Source organism: Haliaeetus albicilla, chromosome 8 (genome assembly GCF_947461875.1).
Source record: "Haliaeetus albicilla chromosome 8, bHalAlb1.1, whole genome shotgun sequence".
Lineage (NCBI taxonomy): Eukaryota > Metazoa > Chordata > Aves > Accipitriformes > Accipitridae > Haliaeetus > Haliaeetus albicilla.
In genome coordinates this window covers 32,812,414-32,835,826 of record NC_091490.1, presented here as the reverse complement: position 1 = coordinate 32,835,826, position 23,413 = coordinate 32,812,414, and the positions used below count along the sequence as shown (strand labels likewise).

General features: G+C 47.9%; 2 protein-coding genes across 9 annotated transcripts in view; one reads left to right on the top strand and one right to left on the bottom strand.

Annotated features, from left to right (window-relative positions):
• SMG7 (SMG7 nonsense mediated mRNA decay factor) overlaps positions 1-10,044 on the top strand; it is a 55,790-nt gene extending 45,746 nt beyond the window's left edge. For 7 of the 8 annotated variants that reach the window (XM_069789598.1, XM_069789601.1, XM_069789599.1 and 4 more), the window contains 7 exons: positions 571-936; positions 2,478-2,627; positions 4,763-4,843; positions 5,458-5,617; positions 6,969-7,139; positions 7,229-7,380; positions 7,895-10,044. In XM_069789598.1, the coding sequence (XP_069645699.1) occupies positions 571-936; positions 2,478-2,627; positions 4,763-4,843; positions 5,458-5,617; positions 6,969-7,139; positions 7,229-7,380; positions 7,895-8,008 (1,194 nt within the window). In that variant the 3' untranslated portion in view covers positions 8,009-10,044. The remainder of the gene's footprint in view (positions 1-570; positions 937-2,477; positions 2,628-4,762; positions 4,844-5,457; positions 5,618-6,968; positions 7,140-7,228; positions 7,381-7,894) is intronic. The other variant, XM_069789602.1, reaches the window with a different exon arrangement.
• A 1,285-nt stretch (positions 10,045-11,329) lies between these two features.
• Positions 11,330-22,642, bottom strand: NCF2 (neutrophil cytosolic factor 2). Its single transcript, XM_009930744.2, has 15 exons — positions 22,187-22,642; positions 21,611-21,693; positions 21,184-21,292; positions 20,824-20,958; positions 20,365-20,472; positions 19,314-19,373; positions 18,111-18,154; positions 17,753-17,894; positions 17,402-17,464; positions 16,936-17,014; positions 15,224-15,267; positions 14,308-14,459; positions 14,122-14,233; positions 13,711-13,873; positions 11,330-11,627 (listed from the first exon to the last, which is right to left on the bottom strand). Exons 1-15 carry the CDS (start codon positions 22,358-22,360, stop codon positions 11,530-11,532), a joined length of 1,566 nt encoding a protein of 521 aa, XP_009929046.2. The 5' UTR covers positions 22,361-22,642; the 3' UTR covers positions 11,330-11,529.
• Positions 22,643-23,413: the final 771 nt, after the last annotated feature.

Below are 23,413 nucleotides of genomic sequence, written 5' to 3'. Positions count from 1 at the left end.
TTCTGTAACTGAGAGGGAGGTATGGGAACTGGAATGGGAAAGTGGTCATCTGTTTTCTGTGTGTTTCTGTTTATAGACAAGGTATGAAGGTGATATTTCTGATCAGGTATTTCTGTCTTGGGCCTTTCTAGTATTGTGTGATTAATGAGGACTGACAGAGTCTGAACCTTCACTCGCACTCTCCTTTTGGCTAACTGGGTTGCAGTGTCAGTTCCCTCACAGCTTATTTTATGCTCACATTGTGCAGGAGAAAAATCTCCCTTCTGGCATGTCTGGACTTGATGGTGAGACCTTCCTGGTGTTCTGGGCAGCAAAATGCTGGCTCAGTACCTTAGTAAAGGTGTTTACAAGGTACTGGATTAGAGTAAGGATTATACTTGGCTGTTGGCATAAGGCTTAAATAGGGAGTATTAGATGCTTATCGAGACTGCATTTTGGTGAATAATTTAGCAAATCAGAATGTTTGTGGAATGTCTATCACGAGTGGGCCAGACAGTTTGAATGGAGTTAGGCATTCAGTTAACATTAATTGTTCCTACCTGCTGCTGAAATCACGCGTCTCTTCCTCAGTATCCACAGACAGACTCGTCAAAGCAGCTCTGGAACCCACCTCAAGTCCAAGGCTCACTGGGGAAGATCATACCCGTAAAGCAGTCCTACTACCTGCAGGCCCAGGACCCTCTAAAATTATTTGAACAGTCATTACAGCCTCCCGTGATGCAACAGCAACCTCTGGAGAAAAAAATGAAGCCTTTCCCAATGGAGCCATATAACCAGAACCCCTCAGAAGTCAAGGTTCCAGAATATTACTGGGACTCTTCCTATGGCATGGCTGACAATAGGGTGATGGCACAGCAGTCTAACATGGACCGCAGGGGAAAACGGCAAGGAGTCTTCCGCCCAGAGCAGGATGCTGTCTCCAGGATGACCTTTGAGGTAAGGATCCACACTATAAGTGGTGAAAACCAACAAGGCTCTGATATTCCTGACAGCTCTAGGAGTTTGCCTGTTTCAGGAATGCCCTGTAGCCCTACATATGTCAGTGTGAGCTTTAGTAGGGAGCGGAGTATCAGTAAATGGGATTCCAGCCAACAGTGATGAATTCTCCATTTTAGTTGGCTGTGTGTGGGATCCGGCTCTTGAAGATTTGGTTTCAAGTAGGTGTAAGTCTTGTTCAGTGTAGATGTGACATTGATCTCTGCACTGTGTCTGTCAGGTCGAGAAACATGGCAGCTGATAGTTTTGGGGAAAATTCTTGTCTGGCAACTAATGAAAACCATAAAAGCTATCCAAATAGCTGCAGTTGAATTAGATGAACTCTTAACACCCATATAGCATCTTGAGTGTGTTGAATGGCTGAGGCTGCAATAGTCAGATTGAGGCTGGAAATCGAGGATGGTAGGAGCAGTCTTGTCTTGGATTTTTTTTTTTTTTGTTTTTCCTGCAAATCACACCACACAGTGAGAGAGCTGAATGACTTCCCTAGGTCTTGGTTGCAATAATGGAATACTTTGCTTCTGTGCATGCAGTTGTGCTTCAAGCTGCTGCTTATAAACCTGCAATCTTTGTTACTTTTTAACAGTCCTGAAGTTGTCTGTGAGTGCTTTGGTGATGTTTATAAGGAAACTTAAACAGAGGCCTCTTTAAACCTTTGGTCAGATGCGCCTCTGTAAATACACTCAGGATTTTCAGAAAGAAGGTCAGCTGAGATCACTTGGCTTATCCTTCAGAGAGAAAAGCCAGACAATATACAGAAGTCTGCCTCTACTGTGATGTCAGGTTGTGGTTTTTAGATGGAGATGGGATCAAAGCCTTGTTCTCATCTCTAAAAGGGAAACCTTGCCTTGGTGCAAGCGCAGTGCAGTACAGACAGAAGCTGCACCCATGATGCTTGTGTTTTAAGCATCCCTCACAAAAGTCAAGATGTCAAGTTTGACCAGCACTTTGCAGGGTTTTTTGCCTCAGTGTTCTGGTCAGCTGTATGTTGGCGTAGCAGCCCTTAGCAGTTGGAAATACGTCTTGTGGGATTTGAACTCCACAAATAGAGGAGGGAAGAAGATGCAAACCTAACTTTACTTGAAACCTAAATTACTCACAGGTCAGCTACAGAAGAATAATTGTAAGATTTTGTGTTCCTTGTCCTTGAATGTGAAACAGGTTCAGTATTTGGCATAGATGCAATGGGAAGCACACACTCCACTAATTAAAACTAGCTGCCCATCATTTTGATGGTATGGTGCTCCTCCCAGGACTCATTAGGCTATGTGGCTAGTTATGTTTTCTGCTCAGCGTTTTCTCTCTGTGTATCTTGACGCGCTTCTGCTGCACCACTTTCTCACCTTGCACTTCTGCATGCCACCTTCTGCCTTTCTCTTGCTAATTTCTCTTGTCCTGCTGTGGCTTAGCCTCTCCTTGCTGTCTCTTGCTGATCCCCTTTCTGCCTTCTGTTGTCTCACTGTGCTCATTTCTGTCACTAGGACCCCAAGAGCTCCCCTCTGCTTCCTCCGGACCTGTTAAAGAGTCTGGCTGCCTTGGAGGAGGAGGAAGAGCTGATTTTCTCTAATCCTCCTGATCTTTACCCAGCTCTGCTGGGGCCTCTCGCCTCTCTTCCTGGACGAAGCCTATTTGTATGTATTTGATGTAATACTGCTGCTTCTCACTCTTAACTGGCATCTCTTTCTTCTGTGAAATTATAAGAAATGTGAAACTCCTTTCTCTCCCCCATCCCTCCTGTCCACTTCCCTCCCTCATCCTTGAGCTAGTCTTCAGGCGAGAGCTTAGACCAGCTGAAGGCCCACAGTATAGCTCTTGGGCCGAATCCAGGCCCAATTTGTTCAGAAATCAGAATAACAGTGGGTTTTTTGTAAGTGCAGTCTGCAGGAGAGATGTAGGTGCATCATTTAATGCACTCATTCTTCTGCAGTTGTATGGGCTTAGTAATAAGGGCAAGGGGGAGCACAGATTCAGCTGTGGGAAGTCATCAGAACAAGTGTGGCTTATTATAATCTGCATATAAAAATTCCATAAAGGCAGGGCGAAGCTGCCCTACTAAATGCAGAAGAGATTGTAAAAGAGCAAGATGGCTTTGGAAGAAAATTGCAAGCAACTGGCTAAATAATCAATAAGTCCTATAGTAATACAGTAAGTTTTTGACGGATTTTTTTCTACGTTTATGTATTAAAACCTTTCTAGTTCAGTAGCTTGGAGGGTCTTAGAGCTGCTGAATTTGTAAATTGCCTCTGAAAATGCAGTACGCCTTTCTAGTATGGCTATAGGCATGTCCATTAAATACTACTATTTCAGATTAGTAGCAGTAACAAAGAAGAGTTACTTGTGACTCTACTTGAAATCTCTGATTAAGTCTATTCGTCAGTTATTTTACGTGCCATCCCAAGGAGCCAGTAGCAAAATAGACACCCATTTCTGTCTCATTAGATACCTTTGCTAAGAAACTAATAGCTGCTTCTTCAGCAGCTTCCTTTGAAGCTCCTACTGTTGCTGACTGCTGACAAATGGAAGGCAATTCTTCTCTGTGCAAGCTGTGTGGATATGCAGAGTGTGAATTTTGTCTGCCTTTTAAAATGTGCTTTCAAAGTAATGAGCTGTCACTGAAAATCTAACAAGCTAGGAGCTGCTTGCCAAGAAAATGAGGCTATTTGTATTAGGTTTGCAGGATAAAAGCAAAGATATTCCAGATACTGAGACCCATGTTAAAGAGAGAGGGATGCTAGTTCAGGTTGTGGTTGTTTGAACAATAAATGTAAAAACATCTGACATGCTGAGGTGGTATGAGTGCAAGAGGGCTTTTATTTGGAACAAGACTACAGCTTTCATTTTGAATCATGCACAGTTTTACTTATGGCTTCGCTAATTCTATGGCTTGGTGATCCTCAGCCTAAATTTGTTGGCGTTCATTATCCAGCACCTGAGCCTTATAATTTTTCTTTGGTTTCTGTATTGATGATAACTGATCCCATTTCTTCCCTAAATAGGCTTGTTTTAGAGATGCTATTTTCCACTGCTTAATCATAGTAAGAACTGAAGAGAAAGCTGAGAAATATTATGCTGGCAATAACAGCTGTATGAGAGGGCATGGCATAGATGATGGAAAAGGTCATGGTCCATAATATCTTGATGTGGAACCCCAGGGAGAGTTTTGGGACCTCTGTTTTAAACGCTGGGCATTTTTTTTCCTTCTTCTCTACAGTCATTTATAATGAAAATGAGTGAGTGCTAAATGAAACTTGGACTGTTTAACCCAATTAAAAAATCACAGCACTTGGCTGCTCTTGCTGTCCAAGAATGTACAGCAGGGATGCACCCAAAACTGAAAAATACTCTGTCAGTAGCAACATACAGGAGTCTAATCATGTTTGAAGGAGTCCTCTGATCACTGGGAAGGATCCTGTCTCATTTGTACAAAGTTTTACACAGCCATAGGGGTTTTTTGGCAGGAATCTCCCCTCTAGATGCATCGGAGTATTACACTTAGGATTTGAAAAGCTGTTCTGGCAGTGGGGGTTTGCCTGAGACTCTCAGCTGTTGTGATTGTTGGTTTTTAGATTTTAATTACAGTTAGTAGGGAAACTACTGATTTTCTGCATGTTAGTTTGTTCCCTCTGTCCTCCAGCGTGGTGGAGCTAAAATACTAAGAAGGTTTTAAATGTGACCAAAAACACCTTGGCAGTTTTTGGTAGCATACTTTCCTCCTGCTCACTACACTGAACGCTAACTGCTCTTTTTCCCTTTTTGATTTCTGAAGAAGTCCCTGCTGGAAAAACCATCAGAATTGATGTCTCAGTCGTCGTCTTTCCTGTCCCTCAGTGGCTTTTCTCTTAATCAGGTAAGTGAGGACCAGAGTCTGCAGCCCTTTGCTGTTTGAGCTTTCCATGAAACTAGGTAACATGGCAGAACTATGGGGATAACCTTTAGTGCAAACCAATGGAGAACCTGAAAGAAATCTGTATGGGTGCCTAACTGCAGTCTGTATCAGCAAGATTATCTCTGCCTTTATCAGTTGTCTTCTCAAATTCATCCTAGCTATAGTTCTGCAGACATACTGTTGAATCTTGCTGAGTTCATGGCTCCCTTACTCTTAGCAGAATTGTGAAATTGACTGAAAAGGTGCATCTCAAAGTATTACAGTGTGTAGGTTTTTATTTCCTGAGCAATGGATTGCCTGTTCTGTTCCAGAGAACTGAGCAGGGTCTTGGTACAATTTTTGTGAGTACTGGGAATTTAAAGATTTTGTGAAGGCTTTGCAGTCCAGTCAGGAGAAATCTGTCCTGACTCAGAATATGATGGACTTCATGTTAAATAAAATGGTCAAAGAAGAGGGGCCTGGGGAGTGAAAAACGAGTTAGGAAAATATTCTGATCTATAATTGTTTCCTTTGTACAGTCTCAGTGTTTGAAATAAATCCAATACCAAAACTCTTACATTCATGTTTTTTTACAGGAAAGATATCCAAATAACAGCATGTTCAATGAGGTATATGGGAAAAACATGAATACCAGCACAAAAACAGAGGTCACCCCTTCAGTTGCTCATCAGGAGACTTCACTATATTCTCTCTTTGAGGGGACTCCATGGTCTCCATCCCTTCCAGCCAGCTCAGGTAATCCTGGTATAGTTTTTCTTGTGTCTAGTGATTTAAGAGGATTTGAGTTAATTCTGAACCTACTGCAAGTTACATTTAACTGGAAATTAAAAAAATACCTGCTTGACAAGGTACCTGAAGGTTTCTCTTTGTTTTTTTTATATATCTTCAGAAATATGAGGGGATTCTGTAATTAATATAGTGTAAGGACCTGGATTTTAATTGAAGTAGTTGAGCAGGATAAAAGTTTGTAGGTGTTAAATCCTGAAGTCTTTAACTTAGATTCCTGACAAGCATTTGGGGGTAGGGCTTTAACTCAAGCATCCATATACTTTCAGTGTTGCTACTTTGGAAAAAGCAGGAAGAACTGGACTTCATAATGTAGATATCGGAAAGAGAAAGAAACTATATGACTGAAGGGTGTGGAGGAAAATATGACAGTGGTTTTTTGGGTTTTGGGGTTTTTTTTACTGTTAAGCAGCCTACAAAGCAAACCAGCTTTTTCCCTAGTAATTATATTAAAGACATAAAACAAAACTATTATGTCATTATTTTATTCTCACTAAAAATCCAGAAGAGCGTGAGGGGAGGAATTAGTTGAATCTAAGTAATGAGTGGATTTTAAATGACATCTGCACTGGATGAGATTTTTGGTTGCACTGAAACTTTTGCAACAAACCAGGAATAACCATTTGTGGGAGAAATGGAAGGAGTTGCAAAGGGCTTTTATTCTAGCAGGATTTATGGCTCGTGTGGTTTCAGCTTTCTCTCCCTTCACCTCTTCATTCAAGACTGCATAGTCTCCTGCCACTCTGCTATACTGTGTTGTCTTCAGGCGTCGTTCTCTCCTGCCTGCAGATAAGCTTTTCCATGCTTGCTCTCCTCTCTTGCTCAGTATTGGGTTCTGGTCTGAATTGCTTTAAGACTCATAGAAGCGTAAACATTCACAGACTTGGGAGTTTGAGCTGTAAACTTGCAAACTCCTCAAGGTCTAATGTCTTTTTTTTTTTTTTTAATTGGTTTGTCAAGCTTAGAGACAGGTATTTTTTTTCAGTTTGAGAAAAGTTCTTCAAGAAACATGGGGAAAACTCACTTTGGCTAGCCAGCCCTTTTGAGGTTTCCTGGTTTTTGGTTTTTCTGGTAAGCACATGTATGCATTAAACAGTCATTCTGTTCTTATATGCACAAAAATTTTCACTCAGAACTTAGGAATTTGCATTATGCTGGTGTAATGGAGGGAATAAAAACTGACCTCCAGTATTGGAGAAAACTAGGTGATGGCTGTATTTGCAGCAGCACTAAGAAATTCAAAATCAGGAAGCTCCTGCTGTTTCTGTTGACCTTTTTCCTCTTGCCTTGTAATCACTAGATCATTCGACACCAGCCAGCCAGTCTCCTCACTCCTCCAACCCTAGCAGCTTGCCAAGCTCCCCTCCAACCCATAACCACAATTCTGTTCCCTTCTCCAACTTCGGACCTATTGGGACTCCAGACAACAGAGACAGGAGAGTTGCAGACCGCTGGAAAACAGATAAGCCAGGCAAGTGCTGGGTTCCAGGCTTGCGTGAAGCCAGCTGACAGTTTTGTTTTGCAGTGGTTTCCTTTGAACTTGTCTTTCTCCCGTTTTAGCGATAGGAGGGTTTGGTCTGGACTATCTCCCAGCAACATCGTCATCTTCAGAGAGCAGCTGGCACCAGTCCAGTGCTCCCAGTGGCACCTGGGCAGCCCAAGGCCCTCCCGCTATGGAGGACTCCTCAGCTGTGCTTATGGAGAGCCTGAAGGTATGCTTGACTGAAACTGTGCTCAGGAATGCTCAGGGTGCTTGTCTGTGGGGCCAGAAGATCCAGTGATGGGTGTTAGCCTATTGCAGGTGTCAGAGTTCAGTGTCAGAAACCAAAGGCTTTTTCTGCAGATTGACTTATGCAGGCAATGTGGGAGGTGTGACCAGTGCTGGAAGATGTCACAGTTTTCCAGTTCTTGCTGTTCTAGAATATGTTCTAGAACGAGACCAGGCTGGCAGAACTGGAAGAAATTACAACATTTGCTTTGACTGGTCTCAAATTAGTAATTGTTAATGTGGGATGAATATTTATGGTAATGAGGATTCTGGAGGAGGATGAGCTTCTTCCAGGGAGCCTCTTTTTAGAAAGCTTTCTTTGAAGTCTGGATAACTTTCATGATAAGCCAGGTATGAGTGATAAAGAGGGAGAATATAGAAAACCATCTCCACTTTCTCATCTGTAAGAGGGGGCTGTCTAATGCAAGGAGGTGCTAGTGTTGGCTGTTTGTTTTTAGTCCATCTGGTCCAGTTCCATGATGCATCCTGGACCCTCAGCCCTGGAGCAGCTGTTAATGCAGCAGAAGCAGAAGCAGCAACGCGGACAAGGCACCATGAACCCGCCGCATTGAGACAGAGGTGGCAACCCTTGCAAACGAAGGCTCCATAAACCATGGCATGTTGGGTTTGCAGGACTGGCCCACACAGTCCTGTGCAGGTGGCAGCCCTCTCTTCTGTTCCTTGCTGTCAGGAGGGCGTAAGTGCTCCACCAACCCACTGAGTGTGCACAAAACGTCTGCAGTGCAAGAAAACAACATCAGGAACTCTCCCATCCCTGGGCCCTTTGGAGGGAGAGAGGAACTGCTGTTTGTCTCACTCAGTAACCCGATATCACCGCCTCTCACCTTCTCCATCGTGCATGTCCCCAGCCACATGGGAAGTAAAAGCTGAGAATGAAGGGCAGATGGGAGAAGCCAATGAGAACTTCTCAATCCTTTTCCTCTCTTTGGGGAGATAAAATAGGAATCCATTAATGATTGCTTTGCTGACTGAGAATGTAGTTGAAATTACTCCTAAACATCTTTATTACTATCTCAGTAGTAAGATCACACTGAATTCTTCCGTACACAGACGTGCTTCGTAGTCAGTGTGTAGCAATGAAAGCCCCAGTTGCTGCTCTGGTCAGAGGTGGTTGGTGGCAAGGTGGGGCTCTATCTCCTGGGCTAGCGAAGGAGTTTCATGAAGGAGAGTCTGGCACTTGGCACCACTTCACCTTTCACCCAAAGGCTTTGGCCAGCCCATGGGTGGGTTAGAGACTCCAGCATGAAATGCCCTCCTCTCAGCAGGTGTTTGAGCTATAATTGGTGACGTGGGGCATTGCAGCACTCTGCTGGACAAGCAAGTTAACTGCTATGGGGTTTTAAATTAATGTTTGATTCCTGTACATTTTACTGTAGCATAGTGGCTAGCCCCGCAAAGGGCAGGCTAGTCTGTGCATTCACAGCCTGACTCATTTTAATAGGTAGGTAGAAAGCTTTCAGTGGTTTTTGTTTGGGGTTTTTTTTTTCTTTCTCTCTCCATCCTCCTATCTTTGCTGGATGCTAGTAGTTTCATTACCAATGTGCAACATCTTGCAGAAAATAGTCAGGGGTCCAGCAGGGCTCGGTAAAGCCGACAGTCAGCCTGGACAGTGCGGAATGTACGCACCCCCGCAGGCACACATCAGCTCTGCAGAAACCTGTCCCCCCGTGCCCCCCACCCCCAGCTGCAGCCCCAAACTTTCAGTTCCAGAATGAAATTCAAGGCACCCGTGGACACACGTGTGTAACCCACACACGGAAGAAAGCATAGTGCTGTTCATAGATGAAAAGGTGCAGAAGGGAAAATGAAAATGTTTTATTTGCTATTTATTAGGGGGAAGGAAGACTGGAAACTTCGTTAAAGAAAAGGACAGCATTTTTGTTAGGTTTCCCAGGGAAGTTACGGAAACAATCTCAATGTCCATTTGCTGTGTTTAGCAGTAGGGGTTTGTGTGATGATTCAAGATCTCTGAGCTGAAAGTCAGCTGCAGAGCAAAGCACATGCAGAAGCCGAAGTGACACTGGAGTCTGGGCAGCCCCAAAAAATACAAAAAGGGAAGACGGAGGAGACACGATACCCCTCTTGGGGTATGAGCAGCTCCCCCACGATCTCCACCTTAGCAACATCACTGTTCTTCGTTGCATTTCGAAGCTGTATTTCCTTTAAAAAGTCCAAAAAGTGAAGTTCCCACCCAGTGGTAACGTGAACCAAACCCCTCTGTACTTCCCTCCAGCCCTCCTGGTTTGTGTATCGAGCTGTGCACCCAGGCAGCTGCGACATTCCAGTGTTTGAACCGTCACTGACTCTTGCACCCTAGACGAGCTAACCAGGTTCGCCATCTCACTCCCGGCAGTGCCAGGGTCCCAGCCGCACCGTTCCACTTGTGCATGAGCATCCAGCCTCGGGAATGTGTCCGACTCTCGGCTGGGACTCCCCTCCCACCCTCCGACGCCTGGGGGAGCGAGGGAAGGGGCCCCCAACAGAAACTGGTTTGTGTCGTAAGCTTTTTTTGTGTTTATTGTCTGTCTGTGCAAGAACTGCAGCTGCTGAAATCAGCTTTGCCTTTAATTAAACCATGTTCTCTCCACCCAGGTCTGTGTGTAGCATTTATTTCCTGTGTAACTTGGCTGCAGGCTTATAAAAATGCATTATTTTTTTGGAGAAGTCAGAAGTTGATTTTTTTCTTTTTTTTTTTTTTTTTTTTTTCCTATTTGAAAGAGAACTAAATAAATAACAGAGTTTCTGGCTTGGGCTCAGTGCAAGATAATTGGATCATGGTTTTGTACTTCCTGTGTGCAATGCGTTTTATGTACCAAACCAAAAATCTGGGACGGGAGTAGCTTGCAAAGCTCTTCTTCAGTTGCAGACTGAACCAGGTAGAGCACAGGCAGGGGGAGTTGGAGGACACAGATCCTTCTGCTGTCGACCTGCCTGCAGTTCGGGATGTTGACTGTTTGCAGCCAGTTTTGAAACAGCATACTTATAAATGTGTCAAAGAAAACTACAGAGATGTTCTGCTTTTGAAATGACAGGTGTTCACTGTATCCAGACAACTCTTCAGAGTAAGTTCCTTTAAAAATAAATATGATATTTAGTTTATTGGGACAGTGGGGTTGTCCTGAACTTGTGTGATAGGATCTGAAGAGGGGAAACCGCTGTCCTTAGCACCTTTAAAGGAAAGCACTCCCAATGCTGTAGGTGGCTGGCCATACCTACAGCTTGTGTGTTTTGAGGACGGGGCAAGGTAGATAATTTTAAAATGCCAGAGATAATTTTAAAATGCCAGAAGTACCAGCTGTCCGCAGCTGGGGAAGGTGAAATACTGTGAAAGTAGTGCCAAGCACAGAGTGGGGCAAACCTCTTGTATAGGGAATGGGGCATCAAAGTTGTGTAGGCTTTTATAAAGAAGACAACTTGGCTGCTGTATGACCTGCTGAGATTCCAGGCAGTGTCTTTCTCAGTTACTGTCTCTTCTGACTGCTGAGAAAAAGCTTTGAGATATGGCTCCCAAAGGTGAAACAAAATGTGTATACGTTTATTGGTGGGGGTTTTCAAAGTCAGTGTGATTTTGAAGTGAATTGTCAGTTGGAGCAGGGTGAGGCTGCACGGTGTCCCTTAAACTCTTGGGGTTGGCAGTAATGTTTTAAGGAAGCAAACGCTGTTCAGCCTTGCCCGGTCTGTAGCTTCCTGAATGCCAGTTCCTCTTCTGGATCTGTTGGCAGGGCTGTAAATGCAAGTGGCACCACCCTCTCGAGGGTTTTCCAGGCTGCTGGCATGTCTGTATAAAAGCTTTGTTAAGGGTAGGGCCGGTGGGACAGAGCAAGTCTCTTGGCAAGCACAGGTTTTAGGACTGAATGTATTCCTAACAGGAAGACAATTAGGAACTTTTTAATAAGAACCTGTTTTAGAGAACAATGCAAAAGGTAAAATAAAAAAAATAAAGCTTTTAATACAAGTAGCAATAATAGTTAAAGTTCATCTTCAGATGCAGTGATTAATATGGAAACTTCTTAATTGCAACAGTTGAATTCTTAATTTCTTTCCATGTCCATGACTTTAAGCTCTTCTGAAATCACATCTCTGGGTCTTTAGTGTTAGACTGTTGAACGAAAGCGGATGGGAAGATGCCTATCTTCCCGTTGCACTGGCCTTCTAACCAGTCTTCATTCACTGGAAGATAAAATCAACACAATTTTTGTCACCCTAGGGATATACAGGAGCATAATAACCTCCATGTGCTACAGACAGGCTTGACATCACCATTTTAAGGTTTTCAACTGATAAACCTTTTAGCCATGCTAAAGCTTGGTAAAGAGAGGTATGTGGAGAAAGGGCCTGGGGAGGAATGAGGTAGAGAGCAAAGCTGTAAGGTAAGAAAGAATGCACTGCCAGATGAAACTGGGGAAAGTAGACAAAAATAGAGACCAAGGGGCTTAGAAACTACTTTGAATAGAAGGCCACGGAAACAAAGTGTGGAGAGCAAGGATCTGAGACCTTGGGCTGTCATCTTCAAGATGCCAACTAAAGTGTATTTTTACCTGCTGTTCCATGTTTGTATTAAAAAAGGAAAAAAAAAAACCAAAACCGACCCAAAGCAAAACCCTCTGTCTGCTACCCTGGATTGAGTAAAGCATAGGAGCTCTGAAAACTCTTGCTGTGGGGAACCAAATAAGGTGAGAACCAACTTTTGGATGGGAAATATTTAACTCGGCAGTGAAGGAGAGAGTAGGATTTTGGGGTGGGGGGAGTCATCAATGTTGTACAGTGCAAAAACTCACCTGTACAGCAGTGGAGAGGGGACTATGATAGCTTGTGTACTGCTGTTGAAGCCTGCCAGCCAGCACAAATTAGTGATAGAGCTACATATAGCAAAGTATCATAATTGTTTTGCCTTTAAAACTATTTCTGATGTCTTGATCTCACTCAGGTTCAACTGAGGAGGGAAACAAATGCCCTGTGCAGCGTCTGTACGTAATTCTTCACCTGATACGGGCTCACCAGCAGCTTTTGCTGAAGTATGGTAACTTTGTCCTCCCTCCTGTGCGTTCTGCACAGGCTTGAAAAGATCCAACTCAAAAACATGTTCTAGATCTTGCTGAGATTTAGTCTGTATTTAAGCCTCAATTCTCATAGAAGCACTAAAGACCAATATTGAAGAGGATTGAGGCTAATGGAAGATTGTACCCTTAAAAAGAAAACCAGCCAGAAAAAGGTGCCAGGTGAGAGGAATAGGAGTAAGAGCATTTGCCTCATTTTGGTGCCACCCCCACAATGGGAATCTCCTTTAAAAAATAAACTGCAATCAGTAAGCTTAAACACGGCTCAAGTGAAACTCTCCTGTCTTGAAAGTGTTTGGGGAAGGGGGTGGCAGAAATGGGGGTGTGATGCAAATATGTTGGAAGAAGTGTGTGTAACACTGACGCTTGGGTGGGAAGCCCATGGTAGAGCTGGAGGGGTTCTGCTGCTGCTACAGCACAAGGCCGTTGTGGTGGAAGAAGGCACTTGTAGAAAGCAATCTTGCAGTCTTTAGCTCCTGCTTGTCTTGTGGCTCCAGAGAATTGCCTGGTAAGCCGAAAACCCTGTCCTTCAGCAGAAGCACGCAAAGCAGAAGCTAGAAACACCTCAGTAGGTTGGATTTTTTTTTTTAATTTTTTTTTCTTTCACGGAGATGGAGCAAATTTGCCCTGTGAATCTGGAAACTGGAAGCTCAGTGACAAAGCTCTTAGCAATGTGAAGGAAAGCAACTCTCATGTGTTTTTGGGTTGTCCTTTCCCCTGGCTTCCAGCTGCCACCTCATGCTCGTGCAATCTCTGCAAGCTTCTTTTCTAACCCATCTTGTAAAGTGTTTGCATGCAATGCAAGCTTTCTCAGAGTGCCCTGTGGCAGAAATCTGAGCAGCCTGACATCGTAAACTGCAGCTTGCAGGAGAACTTTGCTGTCAGTGAAGACTGCCTGAGCCAGGCTGTTGCTCTGCAGGTCTGCAGCATGAACAGTTTGTTTGGAGGACAGGAGGGTTTGGGGAAAGAGATCAAAGTCCCCAGTGAGGCTTGCAGGATCCACTAAAGAACGTGCATCCAGTGTCTGACCAAATACCTGAGAGTTTTTGGCCTGACTGGCAGATGTTGGGAACCCACAACTTCCACTGAACTGAGCAGCAGCTGTTCCAGGTGCTCGGCGTCTCAGGGTCAGACTCATGCTCTCACCAGAGCCGGGAGGTCCCTCCCCTCCCCTATCGCAGGAAGAGCACGATTACCTTTGGATAAAATGACTATCACGTCTCCCGCCTGAAATTCCAGGTCTTCAGGTTGGGTGGCTTCATAACTGTACTGGGCTACAACTTGGGTTGGTCCTGTCTCCTCCGGCACTGGCTCCTGCAGCGACTCCTCTGGTTTGCTGTCCGGTAAGAACCCTTCTCCCTAGGGCAGGAAATAAGCTGGTAAGGACACCTTTTGGCTTCTCCTTTTTCTTTGTACCAGGGTAAGAGACACAAGCCCTGCTTCTCCTCTTCGCCCACTCTTTGCTCCTCTGCCTTTCATGAGGTCACTGCCTAGCTTTGAAAGCCACAAGCCTGCACTTGCAGCAAGGAAAGCAAAGGCAACGTCTGCTTAGGTTCCTTGCTGGGAGCGGGCAGAAAAGGTGGCCGCCACCACTAGCCGTCACTGACCTCTGTGATGTCGCACCAGACTGTCAGACAGTTGTCCTTGCTCTGGCTCCAAGCCGCCTCCAGGTTATCCGCGCTCAGCGTCACCAGCGCTTGGCTCTCTGCAGACTTGTACCTGGGTGTGCAGAGGACGTAGGGTAAAGGGTGGGAGCCCTGAAAACACAGCTCCTGCAGCGGGCAGCACCTCACCTCAGCTGTGCGTGCTCGGGCTGGAGCTCCAGTTTCTTGCAAACCAAGTCCAGGAGCTCTGTGTAGGAGAGGCCTGGCTCGACTTCCAGGGCGACTGTGTATTTGTAATGCACCTTGAGGATGTGGGGGCTGGAGATGGCTGCTTCGGCCTCCTGCGGGCGGTAAACTGAAAGTCAGAGCTTGCGTGGCTTGGTGAGGGTAGGGAGAGGGGACCGGGATGTGGAAACTGTGGGCGCTTGAGTCAACTCTGAGCTGCGGGGCGTCAACTGGCTACTGGCTGGGGAGACATCTCTGCTAGCATGTACAGCCTTTGGGACTTCCCTTGGGGCAGGTCAGTGGCCGTGCCACCCAAACTATGGTTGGATGTGCACTGGTTGGCAGCCCTGGGCTTGTCCCAGGAGAGAGCACAGTAAGAGATTAGGCACTTGGTAACTAAATTTTGGCTTTCAGGTGACCAAATTCAAGGTGTGTCCACCCTCCAACCCCCTCATTCTTTTTTTTTTGAGTTGGGTTTGTCATATTTTTCCATCTCTCTCCCCAGCGTGAGCTTCTGATGTGCTGACCCTGCCCAGGAGCATGTGCATTGCAGCCAAGCTCTCTCCTTTTTCTCCCTTCTCAAATGCCACAGGTCAACCAAGGTGAGAGTCGTACAAGGGGTCTGCTGACAGCCCCGGGTCCACCAGGGAGCGGACCTGGAGGAGAACTCCCAAAAAGCAACCCTAGTCACCTCTTTGGGTCCTGATGACCTGCTGGTCCCTAGCCCTGTTGTGCTTTGGACAAGCTCCTGAATGAGGAAAACCTGAAACACTTCCAGGGCCATGGTGCTGGCAGGGCATGCCAGCACTTTTCAATATGCAATAAATGCAGATTTTGTAATGCCAACAGGATCTCAGGGTCTGTGTTCACGAGATGTTACCTTTGCTGTGTCTCTCGGCTGCGTTGCAGTAGCAGGAACGTAGTCTGTGGAGGACGAAGGAGGTGGCTGAGCAAGTGGGACAGAGTAGGCCTTGCTGCTCTGTGCCTAAATACACATTCAGATCTCCTGCATGCCCTCTCCTCAACACCCATCATGATCTGCAGCAACATCAACCAACCCCAGAGCCAGCAGTGGTCCCTTGAACGGATGCAGCATCAGCTGCGATGGGCTTCATCTGTAAGATTTAGGTATAACCACCGAGCAGAGGTTTGGGCTCTGTGCCTTCCCTCTTACAGGGATGGGAGCTCTAGGGGTGGGATGTCCTTCCTGGGTGGACTTAAAAACAAAAAAAAAACAACAAAAACTTGAGCTGCTCTTTGCTGTTCTGATCTCCCTAGGTCCACACTGAAAACCAGAGGCAATCCCTGTCCTTCTCTGGGGTTGTAAAGCTAAATTCAGACCTCCAGGTAGGGTGATTTTATGCCAATCTGTTGAATTCTCTTCACAAGGATCTGCTCTCTGTTTTGTCAGTGCTTTGACACTACTGTGCTCGTTATGGGAAGAGATGGAGCTATGCTGCTGAATGTGGTCCTGCTGCTAGATGTGCAACAGCTTTTGGTGCCATAAAGATGCTCTTTGAGGTTGTTGGGTGCCTGAGCTGTTTTCCCTTAACTCTCATGAGCCGCAGCCATCTTCTGTATCAACTTTACCACTGCACCGCCTACGAGGCTGCGCTGCTTGGGACACGAGTGGTCTTTTGGTACACCTTTCCCCACCATCGATTGGCTCAGGCCCACCTCAGAGCAGGGGACTTGGCAATTGGTTGTCCACATATTCCTGGTTTTTTTGGCAGGTTGGCCATCGATAGCCAGAATAAGCTGCAGCAGGTTAACACCCGTGCAGTACAGTCTCTGCACAGTGGTATTTTCTACCCCAATGTGTTTTTCCTGCAGTGGTGGGGAGCTCGCGGCTCAGCCGCAGGCTTCTACGTCTGAGCACCGCGTGATGTTTTCTGGAGAGGGCAACTCACAATGCTTCTTCCCAGCTCTTTGTTTGAACTCGCATTCTCATGTGTCCAAGACACACATGCTCCCCAGCTTTAAACAGTAATTTCGGACCGTGCACCTGAGCGCTCCTGCAGCAGCGCGGATACAGGCAGCAGAGCCCTGTTTCGGCTTCCCAACATCCTGAACCAAGTGTGCTGGGGGCGATGCAGTGGCCCTAGTGCCCCAGGCCTGGGACTTGGGACACTGGGTAGCATCGGCCAGGAATCCCTTTCCCAGGGCAACTAGAGCTCCTTCGAATCTAGCCCAGCTCACAGCAGCTCTAAAATCATCAGAGGTGCCCTGCTCTAAGGAGAAACCTGTAAGGAACCTTCTACTTCATGACTTGGACAAGTGGCGTCACTTGCCCCATTCCTATCCCCAGGCCCTTTTTCCAATTAGTTGCTGTGCTAATTAAGATCATGGAGGGACTTGCTTTCCTTGGGGACCCACGTGCTCTATTTTACTCAGTACTGCAGCTGCTGTCTCTGCTTCCTGCTTTAATGTCTCCCCATCCTTGACTGCAGATGGGTCCGGGCACAAAATGGAGATAAGCCCTAGCCCTGGTCTTAAATTGTGAGGACATGGCACCAAGGAAACCATCTCAAACTTGCTGCTGGGTGTTTTGCCCCTAAGGCACCCCCATCCCTTCAGCCCCACCTCACTGACCTGGTGCTGGCCGCCGCGGCTTCTCTGGAGCGGCAGAGCTGGGTGACTCTGGGATCTCTGCTTCAAGAGGGGTTTCTTCCTGTGCCGGATGGGAAGAAGGTGATGCTGTCAATCCCACCCTTCCTAAGGGAGCTGGGGCACTGCTGCCTCATGGAGCCCACTCTCCAACCCCCTATTTTCCCAAGGCCTGTTTGGAGTCTTGAACTGGGGAGGGGTGACTTTGCTACCCCTTATCTCCCCAGCATTGCCAACCACCACCCAGGGGACCATCAACACACCATCTGCCAGATTTTGCAGGTCTCTGAGCTCGTGTTAAGGTGACCATGAGCCAGAAGGACCAACTGCAGCATTATGAGGGGGAGGGAGTTGCAGGTATGGGTCCTGCTGGAAGGCCTGGAATAGGTGGGGGGTGCATGTGTGAGGATCTGCTCTCCCCAGGACACCATCTCCTCCTGGGCCTCCTCACCTGGATATGCAGCTTGTTCTGGAGCTCCACAGGCTCAAGGTAGTTGCAGGGGACGATCCCTTTCTGTGGGGGAAGGAGAGATGAGTGGGAATTGCTTGGCAAGGAGGCAACCTACTGCTGGAGGACACAACTGAGCTTGTCCTCGCCCTGCCCTGACTGCAGGAGAGTCCCTGAGGCTTGAAGGTTAGTTGCTGCAGGTTGGATGGGTTTCACTGAGCCCTGTGGCTTAAGCCAGGGCGGACATAAGGGACTTAAGCCAGAAACTCAATTGCTGATGGCAAGGCTTTGCCCTGCAAGTCCTCTGCAGAACCCCACAGCATCTGCCCGCTCCTGCCAAGCACGTCCCGGTACCTTTCCGTTGAACATCACCGTAGCCCAATTGTCCTTCTCTTTCTTCAGGACAAAGACAATGTTTCCCGGCAGGACCTGCAGCTCCTCAGTGGTCTCGGGGATGAACTCGTACAGGACGCGGTGCGGCTGCCCTTTGAGGGCCCTGGGTGCGGGAGCAGCAGACAGGTCAGGAAAGCAGGCGACATTGTTGTTTTACTTTGTAGGGGGAACCCAGACCTCTACCTCCATGTTTCTATGATCTGTTTCCAGTCCCCCCTGAGTTTTGGGTGCCAGCTGGACGCTTGGCTGTGATGGTGCAGGATGGGGTTGGACCTGGCTGCGTGGGTTAGTATCATTGTCCATCCTTCATTCAACTTACGTGAGGATTTCTGGGGTCTTGGGCCTGGGTGGGGGACCAGAGGCCTGCCAACAAGAAGACAAAAAGAAAATGATCAGTAACCTGGAGGATTTCAGTTGCTTTGCAGAAGTGTCCTGCAGCCTTCTACCATGCCTGCCATCACCCCTACACAGTTCTTTCCTCCCTGTGCTGGTGTCAGGTCAGACAATTTGAACCTAAAGGGAGTTTTCTGCTGCTTTGCAGCTGGCTGCAGTAGGTTTTTAGCTCTCTGCCACCCTGATGCATAAAGCAGCTGCCTTAAGTGCCATGAGGAATATCACTGTCTTTGCTCCTTCTAAGGAGCAGTTTCCTAATTCTTCCACCTGTGGCTGGTTTTCAGAGACAATCCTGTTTTCACTCTTGATTTTGGGTTGAGCTCACAGAGTGTTGAGATCAAGGATTTGAGATCAGCTAGTTTGAACTAAGTTGTGCTTCCCTGTATTTTCCCATTACCCTGCTTGTAAAGTCCAATGCTGTAGTGCTTTATGGTCTCTCCTGCCGAGGTAATTTAAAGTCTCTGGCCTCTGAAGAAGCTACTTGAAATAGGCCTGACTCTTGTAGCGAGGTGTCAGCGCTTGGCTGCATTGAGAAGAGCGTATTTTATCTTGTGTAACGGTGCCGCAGGCTGCAGTGGCTGCACTTCCCTGTATCCTTCCAAAAAGCTCCTGTAAAAACTCTCGAGCACCTTTAGAGATGGGAAGATGCTGCTACATCATCAGGAAAATGGCACGGAAAATGTAAGGGGCTTCAGGAACTGGGAGGAGGATGGAGAATGGAAGCAGAACTGCTCTTGTTTCTCCACTCAAGCTTAGACAGATGAACCCTAATGAATCTTAGGAGGAGGGTCTGAAACAGCTCCCTGATGAAAGCCGTCACCCCACAGCAACAGCAGGGGCAGAGGATGTGCTGCCAGGCCACTGCTTCTGCATTCAGAATATGGTTCTCATATTCAGGGAACCAGCTTAACCTCAACCACAGACATAGGTGGGTTTGGGCTGTGCTTTCTGATGATGGAGAGAGCAACTGAGACGTGGAGGCAGTGCCCGCCTCCTCCCCACAGCAGTAGCAGAAAGTTCACGGTGGAGATGCTGCTGTTTGCTCCCTACTGTGAGCCAGAGCCCTTGGCAAGCTGCGAGATGATACCCATCCCCACGTCCCCCTGAACTTTCACTGGTGGTGCCTTACCTGTGGTTGGAGTGGAGCAAATCCTGAAAAATCGTCCTTGTCCACCACGGATGCCACCACCTAGAGCCAAAGACAGACAGGTTAGTGACTTGGTGCTTGTAGACCTCTCTTAGACGTCCGATGTCCACCCTTCTCCTTTGCTGTTGGCCAAGCCGAATTCCTCAGGATGCTTCAGATTCAAGAGGGGCTGTGATTTTAGGCTAAGCATCTTTGACTACAGGCTGAGTGCTTCTGGCACCAAAGCTCACCTCTCAGCTGTGGTAAGTTCTCAGCTCTTAGCTTTGCTGTTATTGTGGTTAGAGCCATTATAACCTAAAAGTTTCCCTTTATGTTTTAATCACAAATGTTGAAGGGAGCCAAAGTGTCCAGCTCAAGCCTTTACTTCCTATAGGTGACTTTAAACATAATTTAGAAAATTCATAAATGTTTGTGTGCATGTTTCTGGGCTTCCTCTGACACCCAAGGAGCTGTTTAGCTCTTGGTTGTCAGATTCCCCAGTGCCTGCACAGCCAATGGTTCCCTTTCTGGAGGAGCACTGCCTCCCAGGACCTGAGCTCAAGGATGATCTCCCGGTGCTTGGATTTTGCACACTCATGGGAGAAAAGCTTACTCACTTCTCTGAGCTGAAAAGCTCCTTTCAAATGGAGCAGGGGAAGAGCTGGAGGTCATTTGTGGGTGTCAGATGTTAAATAGCTTCTTTTTCCCCCTGAAAAAATCTTGGCTCGAGTTGAAGCTCCAGCAGAACCTTTCCAGCTCATTGCTGACTGACTGTCCCTTATGTCTCACTAAAGAGAGAAACTGAAAATAGGCCATGCTCTGCAGAAAAATGCTTTTAGCTCCTCTATTCTTGCAGAGTCCCTGTTCCCCATGAGACGCCTATGTGCCACCCCTCCCTCCATGCCTGGGATGATCCCTGAGGCATGAACCAGCTCCATAGCTCTGGCTGCCCACCGGGCAGCAGACAGCAGCTCAGAGGGGTGGTGAGAGGGCAGTCAGCAGCTCTCCTCAGCCCACAGGCTTGTCCCGAATAAATAAGATGCTTCTTTCTTACCATAGCCTTTCCCAGGTAGTCCTTCTTCTCCAGCTGAGCCACTTGCTTTTCATTTGGTCTAAACAGCTTCCCTGCGGGAATGGCCACCAGCTCACAGAGTTTCTGCTTCTGTAGCACAGAGAAGTCGTAGCACTCTTCAGAGGTGAGAGCAGGGACTGCTTAATGTCCCATTCTTTCTACCTCTGGGGTTAAGGTCTCTCTCCATAAAGTCAAAACACCACTGTGCCAGCCCAATTTAACCCGGTCTTCCCGTCCTTGCCTCCCCAGTGACCCAAAGCTCTTCCCACCAACTCATATCTCACTATGACACCCACATTTTGCTCAGCCCACTGCGTTTTTCTCCTGCTCTGCTAAAGCCAAAGGTAAAAGGTAGTTCCTCTGTCACTGGTATTTTTCTCCCTCCTCCCTGTGGGGCTGCTGTGAGCAAACATGATGGCTGCAAGACCTGCTCCTCCTTACCAGGATGGCTTCCATTGCCCTGTCGATCTTGTTGTGCTGGGGCTCACTCTTCATACTCATGGCCAGTGTCAGGTACTCCTCAGCTTTCTTCCAGTCCTCCATCGTGGCGTACACCAGCGCGACGTTGTAGAGTATCTGCCGGAGGGATGGGAGCAAGGAAATGAGCTTTTAGAGCAGCCAGACCATTGCCAGGAGTGTGGCGAAGGAGAGGACAGCAGGGTGGTGGCATTACACAGAGCACTGCACCAGTTTGCTTGCTTTTTTGCAAGGCACAAAGAGAGGTTGGCTGTCTTCTCCTTAGATTTCTTGAGATGGTGAACAACCCTTTGGGATCAAAACTGCTGGTCAAGTCTTTCTCACCTCACAAGCAAAGAGCCTGTACCGCAGCCCCAGGATCTTGTAGTCAATGAGCTGGTTGCCTCGCAGCTGGGCCAGTGCCTCTTTGAAATCTTTGATGGCATCTTCATGGCTGTGGAGCAGAGGACGAGGGCATCACCACCTCATGGTGGCACCCCTCGCAGGTGCCTCTAAGTCTTTACTTAAACTTGTTTGAGTTTAGTTGGGTGTCTCCTATCTCCTTGTACTGTTTTTGGATACCCCAGGGGGAGGAGAGATGCTCCAAGGTTGGTGTTAATCCCAAGACTGCACTGCTGATGAACAGGAGCCTGTTCTACCTCAAGGGGTTGCAGTTCGGCCCCGGGGTACCAACCTGCCTGGGACCATCCTCAGCCAAAGGCTGGCATCTCCGCAAGTGGCAAAAAAATAAACTTTAAACCCTTCCACTCACTTCTGCCTCCGGTAAAACACGGTCCCCCGCTGGAAATAAGCCACTGCTAGGTGCTTGTCACAGCCGATGCTCCGGGTGAATGCCTGCATGGAGGTAGGAGGGGGACAAAAAGGGGGTGAGAAAGCTTTAAAAAACTGAGGGTATAGAGTGGTCATACCTGTTCTGCTTTAGCTCAGTGGCCTAAGCTGGGCTCTGGGCTATGGCTCCCTACAGCGTTGGGCACTGGCTGCTGGAGCCTGTACTAGGCTCCTAATTTTTTTGAGCTGGAACCATCTGCTACTGCTCGCTCGGGAGCTTAGTGCCCTGCTGTCACATCTGGGAGGGAGAGAGTGCAAGCAGCAAGCCGTGCACCTCTTCTGCTGCTTCACCTCTGATCCACCGAGAAAACAGGTCCAGCAGGAACAGCCCAGGGGTGTCACACTTCATCCCCGCTTTAAAAGGTCCTGAATCCTTCCCTTAGGCAGACCATGGCCCTTAATTCCTCCCTTTCCCACCGCATCTATCTGTCTGGCAGGTCCACGTGCAAACTCGCTGGTGCCTGTGAGCAGAGTAGTGACTGTAAGGGCTGTACCTTACCTCCTCCGCCTCGGCCAGCTTCCCCAGAACAAGGTGGATGCAGCCGATGTTAAAGCAGATTTTGGCAGGGGGGTTCTGGACGGCCATGAAGGCATCCAGGGCTGCCCTCCATTCCTTCCCGTCCGCCGCGCACACCCCTTCTTGCCACAGCCGGATCGTCTCAACCAGGGACATGGCACGGTGGGAATGGCTCGTGGGGTCCCCAGCCGCGTCGTGGGTTTTGCCCCTGTCCTTGTCCTTCCTTGTGGTGCTGCTCAGGCTCTCTCTAGCTCCCTTCTGCCCGTACTTCTGCCTTCCCTGCTGCCTGTGTTGCAAACCTGGCAGGAAGTGGCCTTGCTCACGTCAGTGAAACGCAGCCCCGGGATGGGGAAGTGGGGCAGAAGCTGCCTCAGCCGCAGACAGTTTCCACGCTGCACTGCCTTGGGTTGCACACCGGGTCCTCTCTGGCAGCTGCTCCTCGCCTCTTCGGGTTTTCCTTCTCCGGGTTTTTCATGAAAAGCCATGGATTTTGTTGGCTGGGTGGTTGATCAGTCAAATTGAGGGTTGCAAAGCCACAGGGCGAGCGCTGCAGCCGAGCCCCTTGTGCCCTCCGAAGCGTGGTCCTCGATGAAGGTAGTTGCTAAATAGTTCCCGCAGGCATCTCCTGCAGCTGGGCTGGGGCTGTCCTGCCTGCCTGCCCAACCCAGAAGGCGAGGTACAGCCCAAGGCACAGCCTGGGAAACCTTTTGTCCTGCCTGTCCCCCCACGGTGTTGCCCCAGTGAGGAGCTCCGCTGCTGGGGGTGCATGGAGCTGGCAAGGATGGGGCTTTGGGGGGCAGCGGCCGTGCCACGCTGAGCTCCGGCAGCGGTGGTTTACTCGTGCTCAGCCCAAGGTCACTTCTGTTGAGGTGTTTTACGGCCAACAGAGCGTAACCTGGCTCCGGAGTGCTGTTGGGAGGGTAGGGGGACACTGAGCATGTGGTAGCTGCAAAGGTAGCGATGACTGGGGTCTGACCAGCTGACTCAGAAGGTTTGGAGCTGGGTGCTCCACACGTGGTTTCAAAGTAGGTTGGGAAGTACTTTGCCTCTGCCTCATCTACCAGTGATGCTGGTGTTTTGTAAGAGCTTAAAATAAGTCAGCAGGACTTGGCCCTCGTGCATTTACTCACACTTCCCCAGCAAATTACGATGCCAACAGCAGGAGGGAGGCTGTGGAGGAGACTTTTGTTTAACTTCTGCTCAGGAAGA

Coding starts and splice junctions, on each gene's coding strand:
- NCF2 (XM_009930744.2), bottom strand. CDS start 22,360: ATGTCCCTGGTTGAGACGATCCGGCTGTGGCAAGAAGGGGTGTGCGCG. Junction 19,374..20,364: donor ACTACCTGGGAAAGGCTATG/GTAAGAAAGAAG, acceptor CTTTGGCTCTAG/GTGGTGGCATCCGTGGTGGA. Junction 14,460..15,223: donor AGCCGAGAGACACAGCAAAG/GTAACATCTCGT, acceptor TACCGCCCGCAG/GAGGCCGAAGCAGCCATCTC.